Here is a 16,728-nt window from a genome sequence, read left to right on the forward strand (position 1 = left end):
TCTGTAGTAGGCCTTCGCAGCAAGAAAGCTGAAGAAGACTATTATATGATTTCTAGTATATATCCTATATTGATTAAGAGTAGGCTACTATATTATATGATTTCTTGTACACTTATTCTTGAATGGTGACGATTTTTCAAAGAGAGATTTCTCTTTTATACTTCCAAACCAGTTCTTTTCACTGATGGAACAAATAATAAATGTATAATTATTGGATAATTATTATTATTTCCATCTGCAGCAATAATAAATGGTTCAAACATATGACCAATTTTGTTATATTGATAGTGAACAAAAATAGCTCATTGTTCTTGAAATATTAAAATAGACGCAAGTAAGGAAATATCTTCTTGAGATACCTTTTTAGGTAGTTGAAATATGTGGAAAATAGAAATATATTGAAAAGGGTAACGACTGTGATTTTTCATTTTCATGTAAATACAAGTAATTAAAATGGATATAATTTATCTAATGGAATAAAGCTTAATTTGACTTGACTCGAAGTAGCCCTCCAAACTACAGTTACTAACTCTATAACAAAATCAAATCATTTTTATTGTCAGAAACACTTTCACATGTTAAAACAATCGTCAAACAAACATTTACACCAATCAACATTGTCTAAAGTCATAAAACACTTTCAATTATAGATAAGTATTGAAGGCGTGCTACTTAACAAATATTGTATTAAGGCTATACTAAGAATTCCTCAACTGAATAGAGGCATTTTTGCAGAAGAATAGCTTTCATAGATCTTTTAAATTCTTTGATTTCTAGATGCATAGTCTCTAGAGGAAGTTTATTGAACAGTTTTATAGAAGTAAATTGCCAGTTTCTCTGAGTGCTAGTATAACGGTGTGAATCTACTGTCACGTCCTCCCTGTGTCTAGTAGAATAATTATGTACGGTACATCACTATTTATAACATATTTGCCCACATTCTTGATCATGTAAATCAAACACACAGACATATAGTGATGAGTCAACACACCTAATCCTTGAAAGAGAGGTTTACAACTTGCAAGCGGTGTGCATGTCAAATAATTCTAAGAGTTTTTTTTTTTGTACGGTAATTTAAAAAGTGTAACTACAGTAACTGTACCCCAAAACAAGGAAGTGACGAACTTTAGAACATTCTATCCAATGCTACATTGTCGTTTTGCAATAAAAATGTTTAGATTTTGATTTCAATTCTCACCTAGCATTGTTTCTTAAAATAAAACCAGTGCTACATTGGTTTTTTTGCAATGAAAATGTTTGAATTTTGATTTCAATTCTCACTAAAATTGCTTCATAAAATATCATCAATGCTACTGTACATTCACAAATTAGTCCTGGTTTAGCGTTATCGAATTCTTGTCTGAAGTTATTGTTTAATAATTAGACTTTTATGTAGGCTACTTTATAATTATCAACTTATATTGCTCTAATATTGTTAAGCTGTATGATTTTTTCTCTCATAATTTGTAAATATTGTGAATTGGATTGAATGAAATTTGAATTTGATTTTTTGCAATGAACTTTTTGTGTAGTTGAGAAGTTGATATTGTGGTAATTATTCATATTGAATGAAAAAGACTAAGGAATTGTCAAAAAAAAAACACTGATTTTTAAATCACTGATCGTTCATAAATCAGTGGTTTTTTGACAATTTCTTGGTCTTTTTCGTTCAATTTTGCAATGTCTTTATTAAAATCTTTTAAGGTCTAATTAATGTCTTTAAATTTTGCAATTTGTTTAGATTTGTCTTTAAAATTCTTACCTAATAGATGAGCAGGAATGGCACCCTGTTTTGGCACCATTTCATCGCCATACTTTTCATTGAGACGTCCCCTGACATAAGCATGTAGCTGCATGTAGAGAGGCTCTATCACGTTCCACAGTTTCTGCACCTCCTTCTCGAAATCGTTCATCTCAAAATCATGGAGCCAGTACTCGGCAGCGTCAGTGAAATCTAAGAAATATTTAATGATTGAATTTAATTTCAGTCTGAAGTTTATATTAAAACGAGTTTCTGGAGTGTTACCAACAGAGATAATTGTTTTGAGTCTATTTGTTAAATGATGGACTCCATGCAATAGCCTACTCTAGTGACTATAGTAAAGTTCAACACATAACTTTACCACATTCCCTCAATCGAATGCAAACTTTTGTAATCACTTTATATTATATTTAGTATTATTCTATGGTATTCATATTTTGGTATTTTTTTATTATTGGTACCGTATTTATTTGCATTTAATAGTATTTTATTTACTCTGTTGTAGTTCTGACACTGTGTTACTTGTAAATATTTGAAAAACCACTTACTTTTCTTGGAGTATTGAGGGTGTTTTTTCAAATATTTACAAGTAAAACAGTGTCAGAACTACAACAGAGTTATTATATAGTGTTGTCATGGAAAGCAACATCAATTTTATTCACATTTGATTCAATGGTGGAAATAATATTTAGTAGGTAGAAAATATATTGAGGACTATTGAAGAACCTATTCAACTGGTATCTGATCCACAACCAACTGAATATTGATTCACAGAAAAAAAATGTTTATCAAAAAAATAGAATCGCTTATGAATGTCTATCATACAGCAATGTTTATCACATAAAATAGCATAGCAGCATATTATTAATAATTGGAGCTTCTTTCATGAAAATACATAATACCATAGAGAAACATAATAGCGTAAGTAGAAAGCCCATGGTGTATAGGGCATTTATGACGCAACTATTACTGTTATCTCAAGCCGATTACTGTCGATTTTTACTGTTTTGACCGGGTAAGAGTGTATGGCGCAATATGAGAGACTACCAGCGTTATAAAGCTTCACGGGGAAGAACTACACGTGGACTATAGGCTTGAGCTAACAGTTAGTAAAAGTTGCGACATAAACGCCCTATACAGTGAATACTTATCCGAGTGAGTCTGAAAAATATATCATGATTAAATTTTTTTAACATTCAAATTTGAGATAGACCTGAAAACAGTATTAAGGATCAAATGAATATATTGAGGATTTGAATATTTATCTGCCTGTTACGGAGGCTCAATCTCACTTTATTCTCAGAGTATGTTTACTTATATTCAATGACAACTGAATATTCATGAGTTGAATAACAGGGGAGAATGTTCATGAGTTAGATCATAATTATTGATAATTTAGAATTCTTTTATAAGTAATGATCTGAAACGAATAATTATAATTGAAAATGAACAATCTATATGAATAAAAATACTATCACAGTGGAAGTGACAGTAGCTAAGTAGCCTAAATACTTACTCGAATGTGCCGAATTCAGTGTTATCTCAATCTCAGTCACTTAATCATCTATATATGTGAAAGCGAAATGGCACTCACTCACTAACTGACTGACTGACTGACTCTCTCACTCACTCACTCAGAACTAAAAATCTACCGGACCAAAAACGTTCAAATTTGGTAGGTATGTTCAGTTGGCCCTTTGGAGGCGCACTAAGAACGGATTTGGAAAAATTTCCAAAGATACGCCCGAAATCAGCGTTTTTTAGCGTTTTCTCAGCTTTATCAAGAACAAATGAACAAAAAATGTTCAAATTTAGTACAGAAGCTCAACTAGGGTGTAATAATGTTGTGTTAGAAGGAATTTGCAATAACGTCAAAGATACGCCCAAAATTAGCGTTTTTTGCGTTTGGGTGATTGAATCGAGCGAGGAAGTACTTTGACTTTCTGATGGAATGAAGCATGCTCAAATGAAAAATGCAGGCGAACGAAGCGAGCCCGCTGGTCTCATTTCTTGACGATCCAGTCGGGGGTCCAGGGGGCGTAGCCCCCTGGCTAGACGGATATGGCGTGCGAAGCGAGCCTGTCGACTATAGTGCTCTAATAAAATTACTTTATATCCACTCCTACAGGGAAATGTTTAACAATCATCAATAAGTAGTTAATAATGGGAGCTTCTTTCACAAAAATAAATAACCTCAATGAAAATATTATAACAGTGAAATCTATGTTGACATCACTAGGCCTACTATAATATAACATTTTAATTTTCATTGATAACACAAATTTTATAAAATAAATTACCTCAATGAAAATACTATCACGGTGGAATCTATGTTGACATCACTAGGCCTACTATAATTATAACATTTTAATTTCCATTGATAACACAAATTATAAAATAACTACTCACTGTTCAGCTTGGCAGCTTCATTCATAAGTGTGACGTACTCAGTGTACAAGTTTCTGCATTTTCTTCCAGTGGAATTTCTCCATTCAACCCAGTAATGTTTCAGTTCATCGGGAGATCTGCTTTTTGCAAGTTTTTCGGAAATCTCTGCGAAAAATCAAATTGAAAAAACAGTGAGAACTGTGAAAAATCAAATTATAACTACTGTAGGTTAACAGTGAAAATAGCAGTATAGATACGGTATAAGTTTGAGTGAAAACACTTCATTCACATGGGCTACTTTTTAAATTAATAAAACAATATAAAATCTTATAGCACCTTTTATAAAGTTTCATAAATTAAAGGGTGCTATAAGATTTTATATTGTTTTATCAGTTTTAGTGAGTATTTTAGTTTGAATAAGAGGATAAAACAGAGAACAATTTGTTGAACTACATTTGAATTAATTGAATTTCTGTATTGCCACAGATGGAGAAGAGTATAGTCTCTCATGCTCTTCTAATACAAGGAGAAGGCTATAGTGTCTAATCATGTCCATGAATTCCATCAATATTCAAGAATACTATTATAAGGTTGCAGAGTTTTATAATATACAACAAGATTTTTCATAACCCAAGTATAAGCTAGAATTGGCGAGAAGCCTGCAATGAAATAAGCTTTCTTATTGGAACATCTTTTCGAGAATCAGAAAATTATTATTGTCATATTAAAGTATTAAAGAGAAGTAGAGACGACTCCCAAGTCCTAAGTGTATTTTTTTAAATAGCATTTTTATTAGGTAGCTCTTCCACAAAATGAATAAGCAACTTTATTTATTTATTACAAATACAAATTGACCTGTACTGCATTTTTACAGTAATTACTATAAAATACTGATACATACCGGGCTCCAGAGATAGTTGACAGTCTGTGTTAGAGGTGTCTCCATAAGGACAGAGCTTAGCTTCAGCATAGATTGACGTCATAGTGGTGATTGTATTCTCCAACTATACACAAAAAATAATAAATATTTGATTGTAAATTTCAAAAATAACATATAAAAATACAAATGACCTAAAATAATATTATGTAGGATTAGAGGATACTAAGCTAAACGAAAACTTGATATAACAGAGCATACTCAAGAGATGACTAATAGGTTCAATGTACAAATCACTTACATACAAATCAAATTTTTAGTTGACGAGAGTCGGCTGAATAATTTTTATGGTAGAGAAAATGTTATTAAAAATGTTGAAATAGTTGAAGTACCAGTCATTTGTTATTTTATTCATATAACAATTTATTTCCTCAGAATGTATGAATTCAGGGCTACTTTCTTTTATTTATAAAATTGAATTATATAGTGCCCTTTGAGTTCTTAATCTTTTATTTTATTAATTTCAAAGGGTAGCCTACAATAATGCTATTTCATAAACAATTTATCTATCAATATAATATACAATATGGCAATTCCCACTGAGTAATGTTACTACCCTTAGTGATTATTTCTGGAGGTTTTGAGCAACTGAAATTCTATAGTTTTTCAAAACAATTACGTTCGTTCCTTCGAAAGATTTTACTCCTAAATTTCTAAGCCTCTATGATTTTTAAATTCTTGAGAACCCAAGATTTTTTCAATGAAAATAATTTAATCTCAACATTTCTAAAAGTGTCTATGATTCTCATCGATAATGCAATACATTTTTGTAAATTGGTATTTATTCCTACAGACTAAGAGCATCTATCTATATGTATTCTTGAGCACTGTATAATTATGACAATAGAGAATTATTGAATTGAATTCTAAAATTTTTTAGGATCCTGAGGATTCTGCCAATAAATATAATTTCACTCACCTTCTCGTATTTGTCGTCCGGCAACGCTGCTGTACCTAGAATGGACATTTTCTTGAATTGTCTCTTGAGATCTTCGTCTTTGAAAGATTGCCAGGGGAATCTGATTGTGTTGAGCCATCGCTCCTTTACCACCTTTGCAGTTTCCAGTGAAACGTTCAACTGCAACAAAATTCAGTGATTATTCTCCATAACTTACAAACATTCTAATTTGAAAATCATACTTAAATTATATTCTGCAAAGATTTTGTGGATAGACAACTGCTGAGCTCAACACGTTATCATGAGCATGTGTCAGCTAGCTGTTTGCAGGATTCACCACTGTTTTTGTAGAAAATTTCCTTCAATAGTTTGTTATGTTTTTCAGCGATTTTCTGTAAATGGACAACTGCTGTATACAAATAAAAAGTCGAGTTTAAAACTAGTTGTAGATTGTGTACAGAGGGGCAAAATAGATGAGTATACAAAATGAATAATATACAAATATAGTATAGAAATAGAATAATATACAAAATAGATAAATGTACAAATCAAGTATGTAACTTTGGTTGCAAAAATAAAACACTATATTGATATGACATATGAAGAACCAATTAATTTAGAAAGCAAACAGAACCAAGGACCACAATAGTATTACGTTGTGTAATATTACATTTTTTCTCACATTTGAATCGAATCTTCAATTCGAGATCTATGGAACTTTATAGTAAATGTCAGAGTTATCAATAGACGGACAAATTTTTTGACGGAGAATTTATTATCGTAAATGTTTGTTGCATTGTTCCATGGTGTCACCGAGGCAGGGTTAACATATTACTAGTTAAATGGTTTATTTAAATCGAGATATATATAAAAATTTAAAATAACATTTTAAAATAAAGTTTTATTGAGAACAGATGTAGAATGTGAATTCTAAACTTGTAAATTATAATTTTGTGGTGACGTGTCTGTAGCGTGGACAATGAATTTTTGAGGTCTCTCTGTTCTGGCTTGTAGCTTTTCCTGTTCTTTCTTCTTCTGAAAACATGGCTGGCTGTTGTGTGTGTAATTTTGTGCTCTGAATTATTGTCTGTTTACGTGAATTTATTAATGTTTTAAATTGAGTTTTAAACAGTTTATAGTGTTCTTTTTTGTGGATAATTTGTTTTTTCTGTATCCAAGCCAATAGCCACTGTGTTTCAACTGTAGGCCTAAACTAGATAAGTATTTTAGTTCGTAGTTACTTGAAATAATTAGCCTTAAGATATTTTCTCTTTCTGTATTTTGTGAAATTTTATCTGAAGATTATAAGTTAATTTGCTCTGAAAACTGGATTTCTCATTCATAGGCAATAGATCCATTCACAGTTTATCAAGAATCTATTTTATTGGAGCCGACAACTGTCCTTGGTTTGATAGGTGTTAAATGCTATTCCAACCGTTTAAGGAAAAATTGGTAGCACGGCAAATGGTACGCCCTGTGGTGGGACAGAATTACAAAATAAATATGTCCCAAATGGTACACTATGAAATCCCTGGTTATAGAAATTATTAGTGGATAGATATCTTGATAGGTTGTGAATGGCTTGTTGCTGAGTGGGAAAACGGTTCAAGAGAGATCAAGTCCTAATGAATATATTATCTGTGCAGACTAGCAAAATGGCATACAATATGAAAAATATTAAAAATGATGATGAGTTAATAGCTGCCTTAACACAACTGTTTGATAATTTTAAACAAGAGCAAAATGCTAGGTTTGATGAGCAAAATGCTAGGTTTAATGCTAGGTTTGATGATATGAAGCAAGAATTTGCTGAAACATTGAGTGATAATCATGAAGATGAAAACAAATTGAAGCAGGATGATAGTAGTGTTAAGTTACAAGATCAACTCATTCAAGTTTCTGATAATGTAGGCCTAGTTACTGTTGTTGAAAAAGTCAACCATAGTGAAAGTGTAGAATTGAGTAAAGAAGTAGGTAGGGAGTTGTCTTCATTGAAAGTCAACTATCAAGAAAGTACTATTGCTACATTGAAGGTTAGGAAAACAGTAAACAAATCGAATGTTTCTATGGATCAGATTACTACATCGAAAGTTAGGAAAACAGTAAATAAAATGAATGATTACATGAGAAAGGTTTCTGTGGAGGTTAGGAATAATGTCAACAAAATGAATGTTGCTTTGAGTCAAGTTGATGAGTTCAACTTTCAACTGAGAATTGAAAAGATGTATGCTATGCATTCTCAAGTGACCATGACGAACTTTTGTAGGCAAAACTGCTTGGTTGAAATAAATGAACCCATGAATAAAATCATGCTATTGAAGAAAACAAAACGCAAAGTTTCCATTGATGTATTAGTATTCAAAGGTTGTTTCAAGTTGCTTATTTACAAGATTATGACAGTGAATCACATGATGAAAGAGTATTCCCCAACACACAATGATTAGGAATCCTGTGTTATGCCGGGATTCAGAATAGCATAATCGCTACACAGTGTATGGTAAGAGTCCATAATTGTGTCTTTTTTCTTTCCTATAGCCTATTTTCTTGGCCCTTAATCTTTTCAATTTTCGATTCTTTCCTGTCTTTGTGTAATATTCAGTAAAATTCTTCTATGATGCATATCTTAACCAATCTTGTCCATAGTCATTTAAATTTGTATTTTTCTGAAATAATATTAGAAGTTGAAATAGTAGCTTATTTTCCTAATCTTTAATTGTTGATAAAACTTAACTTTTCTAAAATCTATCCATTGTTGTGTAAATAATTGTTTGCTTGCGGTATATTTTTTCATCATGTATTACATATATTTTAATCATGTCTATTTTTTCAGGTATTATATTAGGTAATTAGGTTTTTCAGAGCAATTATGTCCCATGTTCTCATCTTTCATTGCATATTGTGCCATAAGCCATATGTAATTAGGTTATAGTTTTCTTCTGGGCTTTTAACCCATTTTGCATTTTATTTTTTCTTTGCTGTCCAATACTTTGGATTTTTGGTAGACAAGTAGGTGTGATTTTTTTTAGAGGTGTGGGCGTGAACCACATACGGCTGGACTCGATTATCTGACCTACTTGTTTGCGATATAAAAACCTTATGACTGCAACAACAAATGTTTGTAAAACCTTTTGCATACTTTTGTTTTTGTGGTCCGATACTAGAGTCTGCTATCACATTGCCTTACAGACATCTAGGAACTATCCACCCAGTCACAATAGTCAACATATTTTTTCCTTCACCAGTTGTTTTTGTGGGAGTGATAGCTCACAATTATAACAAATTAGAGTCATACTTGGAATTTACAAAATTCCATAGTAGTATATTTTATTAAATATACTTCCTCATGAAAGTTCAGTACTGACATGTAGGATAGGCTCTAATTAATCTTTCTCTTCTTTGTATTGTTTTAGGGAATTTATTTACCCAGTTTTCTTTTTCTCTTGTTTGTATTTTTTAGGGAACTTATTTACCAGTATTTCATCTTGATCATCTTTGTATCATAATCTTGAAATGTTTATACTTATTATACAGTCTTTAAATTTTAAATAATTTTAAAAAATAATTGGTTTAATTTAAAACGTTGTGTTATATATCAATTGAAATGAGTTAAAGGCTAAAATTTTTCTAAAGTGTTTTGTAATTGATATTTTTTTTTCAAATTTTAAAACTGTTTGTTCTATAAATTTTGATATGATTGATTATCGTTTGAAATGGATGCTGGAGTGTATGTAGAATTTTTAGTGGGGTTTGTTGATTAGAATTTTGCTGGTATGTGATTGTTTTTTTGAGATGGAAACCCATTATTGCCTAAAGAAGGAATAACAGAGGTTATGACTTAGAGAGGCAGTAATGAGATAATATTTTTTGTGTTGATTACTTATGTTGATTGCCATAGATGCAAAATAATGATTAATAATGTTGATTGCCATAGATGCAAAATGATGATTACTGATGAATATTGTTTGCCTTTGAAGCAAAATATTATTGATGTTTTGAATTGTTTCTTGTTTAATGATTGATAGTAAAGTTTTGTCATGAAATGTAGTTTGTGTTTAGAACATTGAAGAGTCGAAATAAACTATAGTATCCAACAAACGATGATTAACAATATTAAATAATTTGCTTTTTATACAATTTTTGAACAAAATTAAAACTAAATAATTTTGAAACCCTGAATGATAAATCATAAATGTGAAATGAACATGCTATAAATGAAATGTTATATTAAATGATAATGAAATGCAGATATATTATGAAATGATTGTGAATAGAAGACCAATTGTCTGAAATTATTGAAATATGTATTGAAATTAAATTTTGTTGTGATAATCTGATGTTTTTTTTACAATTTTGATAATGATACAGGGTGTTATGAAATTCTATTTCTATTTTGAAGAATGGATTAAATTTTGATATTTGAACAGTGAATAGATGAAAATAAATGAATTTTTTTAAATTTATCATTGATATGTCCATATTTCACAATTTATGTTTTGCTGACTGTATAATAAGATGTTAACAAATTTCAATTTCATAGATACTTAAAATAATTTTTATGTGTATTAGATTGTATGGATAGCCTAATCAAGTTTTTCTTCTTAGTTTATAAGCATTTTAAGACAACAGGTACAGCACAGACATTAACATTGAAATAGTTATCATGTGAATCTCGAAATCAGTAACAAGTGAACGCCATGAAGAGTGTTAAGAACATTTGGGTGATTTTCAAACTAGTGTGACATAACTACGCCAATATCTACGCCTAAATCTACGCTGCGGCCTACACCAATAACTACGCCAATGTCAACACCAATATCAACACCAATAACTACGCCAAAATCTACGCCGATGCCTGTGCTGATGTCAACACCAATATCTACGCCGATGCCTGCGCCGAAGCCAATATCTGCGCCAATGCTGATGCCAAAATCTGCGCCAATGCTGATGCCAACAACAAAAATCAAAGCCAATATCTGCGCCAATGCTGATGCCAAAATCTGCGCCAATGCTGATGCCAACAACAAAAATCAATGCCGATGCCTGCGCCAATGCCAATAGCTACGCCAATGCCAAAATCTGCGCCAATGCCAACAACAAAAATCAATGCCAATAGCTACGCCAATGCCTGCGCCAATGCTGATGCCAACACCAAAATCAACGCCGATGCCTGTGCTGATGTCAATGCCTGCGCCAATGCCAATAGCTACGCCAATGCCAAAATCTGCGCCAATGCCAATATCAACGCCGATGCCAAAGCCGACACCAAAGCATACGCCAATAGCAATGCCAATGCTTATTGCTGACTCTGTATCTCAAACTTCAACACTACTGCATTACCTGGAGGTAATTGCCATCCATGTTCACATTCACAACTTTGAATTCAGAAGAACAGTCACAGTATCATGAAAGAATTGATTCAAAAAATCCTCTCCTAAATTATTCCTGTATGCAGAACTCTAAACCTTGAAAGCTGAAAATATCAAAAAACCAAACCTTACCTAAATTAATCCTCACCTAAATTAATCCTGTATGCAGCGTCTATCTCTTTTCCAAAAAACGAATTACATTGTCATTTCAAGCCTGAAATGTACATTGTATAATTACAAATATGATACAAAATTTATGTGACTCTGTATTGAATTTGGAATGCAGCCGTCTACTACAAACATGAAGCAATGCTAAATGAGATGTCACCTGTATCGAGTTTGGTATGCAGCAGTCGACTACAAGTATCAGCCCAACACTATGTGCATCCAGATCAGCCCAACACTTAACGTCATCACATTGGAGTCACACTTAACTGAAAATCATACTGAGTGCCTTAACGGACTGTTTTCCAAAATGTGCATCAATAAAATCAACCGCGTCAATAGTGAAAGAAATGAACATTTTTTGATTTATTGAAATTTTATGTGAAAATTAAATGTAACAATTCATCAATTCATTAAAAAAAAAATAATAATAATAATAATTTTTCATTCAACATACTAAATTTTTTTTTATGCAATAAAAATTAAATTTTCTATCTATTAATTTATGTGCAATTTCAAAAAACTATTCTTTACATATTAAACTTTCTGTTGAGATATTTTTCTTTAAATTATAAAGCTAAATCAAAAGTAATATTGATATTCTATATTTTGAAATATTGTTTGGAAACATATAACAAACGCTATTGATGAATTTTTATAATAATTTTCAATATTTTTGGATGACATGTATTGTTTTTTCTAGAAAAAATTGTTACTGTTCTCAAATTTAAATTTCAACAATTTTCATTAGGGTCAATGTAAATTTTTTCTTTGAATTTTCAAACAGTAAAATTTTTTTATGTCAAGAGGGGGGTATTTGTAATATTACATTTTTTCTCACATTTGAATCGAATCTTCAATTCGAGATCTATGGAACTTTATAGTAAATGTCAGAGTTATCAATAGACGGACAAATTTTTTGACGGAGAATTTATTATCGTAAATGTTTGTTGCATTGTTCCATGGTGTCACCGAGGCAGGGTTAACATATTACTAGTTAAATGGTTTATTTAAATCGAGATATATATAAAAATTTAAAATAACATTTTAAAATAAAGTTTTATTGAGAACAGATGTAGAATGTGAATTCTAAACTTGTAAATTATAACTTTGTGGTGACGTGTCTGTAGCGTGGACAATGAATTTTTGAGGTCTCTCTGTTCTGGCTTGTAGCTTTTCCTGTTCTTTCTTCTTCTGAAAACATGGCTGGCTGTTGTGTGTGTAATTTTGTGCTCTGAATTATTGTCTGTTTACGTGAATTTATTAATGTTTTAAATTGAGTTTTAAACAGTTTATAGTTTTCTTTTTTGTGGATAATTTGTTTTTTCTGTATCCAAGCCAATAGCCACTGTGTTTCAACTGTAAACTAGATAAGTATTTTAGTTCGTAGTTACTTGAAATAATTAGCCTTAAGATATTTTCTCTTTCTGTATTTTGTGAAATTTTATCTGAAGATTATAAGTTAATTTGCTCTGAAAACTGGATTTCTCATTCATAGGCAATAGATCCATTCACAGTTTATCAAGAATCTATTTTATTGGAGCCGACAACTGTCCTTGGTTTGATAGGTGTTAAATGCTATTCCAACCGTTTAAGGAAAAATTGGTAGCACGGCAGTTGTCTGTTGTGTTTTAATCTATACCTTACTTGTCTTTTATCACAATTTGTCTCATCATCAACCTTCTAAAAGAATTGAACACTAATAGCAAAAAGTGAATAAATTAAAAACCAATTGGGCATAAACTCGAAAAAAATGATTCTTGGAAATGAATCTACATAGATATGGATAACATCAAAATAACAATATTTTTTCTAAATTATTCTTTCATTCCTAAGAAAAGTACTTAAGTAGCCTAAGGGCCAGACCATATTAAGCGCGTTTTTCATGTGTTTTTAGAGTCGGCAGGGCAGGAAGGTCTCCGATTGGCTGATTGAGTTTGGCGCCTGAAAAACGCTTTAAAACGATTTCAGTATCAGTATGATATATGGCCCCAACTCTCTTACTTAATCAAAAGTTCTACTGAACTGTAATTTTCCAAGTCTACTCCAAATAATATAGCTGCGTGAGTCGATACTTTTATATAATAGCTATTGGAGAAATCAATCTAAATCGTCTAAAAGTAGTGGGTTTATGATCAAGTTCAATATAGGTACTATACCATAGAGAAGCAATAGCGTAAGTAGATATCCCATGGTATAGGGCGTTTATGTCGCAACTTTTACTGTTATCTCAAGCCGATTACTGTCGATTGTTATCGATTTATACTGTTTTGACCGGGTAAGAGTGTATTTAAGGCACAATATATTTAAGCTTCACGGGAAAGAACTACGTGGACTATAGGCTTGAGATAACAGTAAAAGTTGCGACATAAACGCCCCATACCATGGGATATCTACTTATGCTATTGTTTCTCTATGGTACTACCTTTAGCTCATAGTAATACTCTGTGTGATATTGATGTCGTATGCCTATTGCTTTTCTCCACTTTCTTGTTCTTTACTACCGATACATCCGTTTCTTCTGTATCTCCTCTATTAAGTTTGATATCCTATCTCCTTTTCTATAAGACTTGACTTCCATAAGATTTTCTTCTTCAATAAGATTTATTATTCTAAGATTTCTCCTTCTATAAGATTCAAGTTTGGACTTTCTTAAATAATAATAATTATCCTTTTATAGAGCTCAATATCCCTACCTTGAGTTCCTTGTTGTGCTCGGTGATATTACTGTCGTAGGCCCAAGCCGCTTTGACCTGTTTGTTGGAGAGCAGAGCCATCTCCTTGTTGAGCTTGGCCATGTAGTCCCTCCCCTCCACCTCGGCATCCTGGTCTTCCTCGGGGTCCACCGATTGAACCACCCTCGTGGACAGCACAAAGCACACGAAGATCCCGCCAAGCAGGCATGTTGCCAGCCTGGAATCAGACAAATTTATGGAGTTTCATTAGATATGATATTCCCGGGCTGACAAATAATTTTTGAATTTTAGCGCTCATCGAATTTCCATCAAGATGTTTACCCTGTTGTCAATATTTGTAGTAGCAGAAGTCTTCGGGATGAATTACAGCATTCAATTTGGATTTTCGTTTAATAATAATAATTAGTTTCATTAGATTGAACAAGGAAGAAAAATGATAGAATAGTGAGACACGTACACGTTATAATGGCAATATTTGATTAACATTAATTTTGCTATCTTTGTCTATCATTCAACAGAGCAGATAGCGCTATCTCTTCCGAGCTCAGCAACGTTGCCAAATAATGTTTTAACAGATATAGAAATATAATAGTGATCAACAACATATTCAACCACAATATCATCATGGAAACATATTATTCAATTATTGAAAAATATATTTCCTCGAAAATATAATTCTAAACAAGAATGAACAGATGATATTACATCAGATATACCGGTATCAGCTATCCTCTATAGAAGGCAGTGGCAAGGCAGAGAATCGGCAACGCTCTTCTCCTATCTCTCTCCACTGCCATTATATAACTTGGACCTCACTATAGACACAGAAATTAAGTGGTGTTTTTCTATAATAAAATGTTGAAATAAGTGAGATGTTGTCAGCTCCACTAGCAAAGTTGGTATGTTTGTAAAATATGAGAATAAGTACCTTTTATGTAAATTATATAAGAATAAAAATTGGAATAGCTTCAAGACTCAAGAAGTATATAATATATTAATATATGGAATACATAATAGCGTTGTAGTCACAATAGGTAGAATGCGCATATACTTTCATATTTATTTATTTATTTATTTAATCATAATTAAATAAATCATAATTCAATTTTAAGAGTTTTTTAACACGGTACCTACTTTTATGATATGACAACCAACACTCTGAGCTGATTCAACAAATTGATCTTTTTATTTAGAATTATTCAAATTTAATGGCACTATGAAGTATTTCAACTGGGCTACTTGAATTGTTAATTCATATAATATAAATTTTAGTACCCTATTTTCAAAAATATGTATATAGGCTAAGTTCTTATGAAAAAGTTTTTTGTCATATGGCCCTTATGACAAATAAAGATTTCTATTCTATTCTATAAAAAAGTTTTGAAAAAGGGTTCTATGTAATTATTTCTGTATCAATTAACACATTCACAATTTCATTCAGCTAACAAATTAATGATCATTCAATTCAAAGAAATTTTTAAGCATTGAAAAAATTTTTCCCAAAATTCGTATATTGTTAGGAATTCTAGAGTCTACACGCATTTAGGCTACTATCTTCTTCAACCGCATGCCTCATCTCTGATGAATAATTCATTATAATATACTTTCTGTCAAACATGTTTATCATGTCTTGCCAATTTTCGAGGTAATTTCATGGAAACAAGGAAGGTAATCGTGTATTAAGTACAGATTTTTTTCAAGGAGATTCATGATTTGATTAAGAAAGGTCATCACGAATCCATTAATGAGATGGAAGGTAGTATTATGAGCTGATGCATGCTACACATGTCTTCATTCTTCATAGTCAAGGAGTAGAGAAGCACTACACGATCTCATAGGAGATCGTTCTTTTAGTAATGTTTTCTGTCACGTTATATTGCCTCCTTATAGAAAAGCAGTTTGTTGAATTTTTATTGGATAAATTAAACAAAATTATATAAAATATTATTAAGGATTAAATTCTTTTGTCACGTTATATTGCCTCTTTATTTACAGAAAAGCATATTGTTGCATTTTTATGGGATAAATTATTCAAAATTAAATAAAATATTATCAAGAATAAAATTTAACAAAATTCATTGAAATTAATAGCATAATATGGGCTAATAAGTTTATGTATATTCTTTGGATAAGGTCACATTCTTCAAAGTTTTTAAGGCACATTCCTGCTTGGAATAAATAATTGAACTATTCTACTCTGATTATAACTCGATAACATGAAGTCTCAAGATGAAGAATTAAATTTGAAAAGATTCATTGAATAAGATCAAATGAATAACATAATATGGGCTAATAAGTTTATGTATATTCTTTGGATAAGGTCACATTCTTCAAAGTTTTCAAGGCACATTCCTGCTTGGAATAAATAATTGAACTATTGTACTCTGATTATAACTCGATAACATGAAGTCTCAAGATAAAGAATTAAATTTAAAAAGATTCATTGAATTAGATCAAATGAATAACATAATATGGGCTAATAAGTTGATGTATATTCTTTGGATAAGGTCACATTC

The 16,728-nt window shown here is 31.3% G+C and overlaps 1 protein-coding gene across 3 annotated transcripts in view; it reads right to left on the reverse strand.

Annotated features, from left to right (window-relative positions):
• The window catches only part of LOC111059211 (angiotensin-converting enzyme-like), a 47,181-nt gene that overhangs the window by 11,095 nt on the left and 19,358 nt on the right, over window positions 1-16,728 (reverse strand). For all 3 annotated transcript variants that reach the window (XM_039434653.1, XM_039434652.1, XM_039434651.1), the window contains 5 exons: window positions 14,213-14,429; window positions 6,007-6,165; window positions 5,052-5,154; window positions 4,172-4,315; window positions 1,763-1,954 (listed from right to left, as the gene is read on the reverse strand). In XM_039434653.1, the coding sequence (XP_039290587.1) occupies window positions 1,763-1,954; window positions 4,172-4,315; window positions 5,052-5,154; window positions 6,007-6,165; window positions 14,213-14,429 (815 nt within the window). The remainder of the gene's footprint in view (window positions 1-1,762; window positions 1,955-4,171; window positions 4,316-5,051; window positions 5,155-6,006; window positions 6,166-14,212; window positions 14,430-16,728) is intronic.

This window comes from Nilaparvata lugens, chromosome 8, assembly GCF_014356525.2.
Source record: "Nilaparvata lugens isolate BPH chromosome 8, ASM1435652v1, whole genome shotgun sequence".
Classification (NCBI taxonomy): domain Eukaryota; kingdom Metazoa; phylum Arthropoda; class Insecta; order Hemiptera; family Delphacidae; genus Nilaparvata; species Nilaparvata lugens.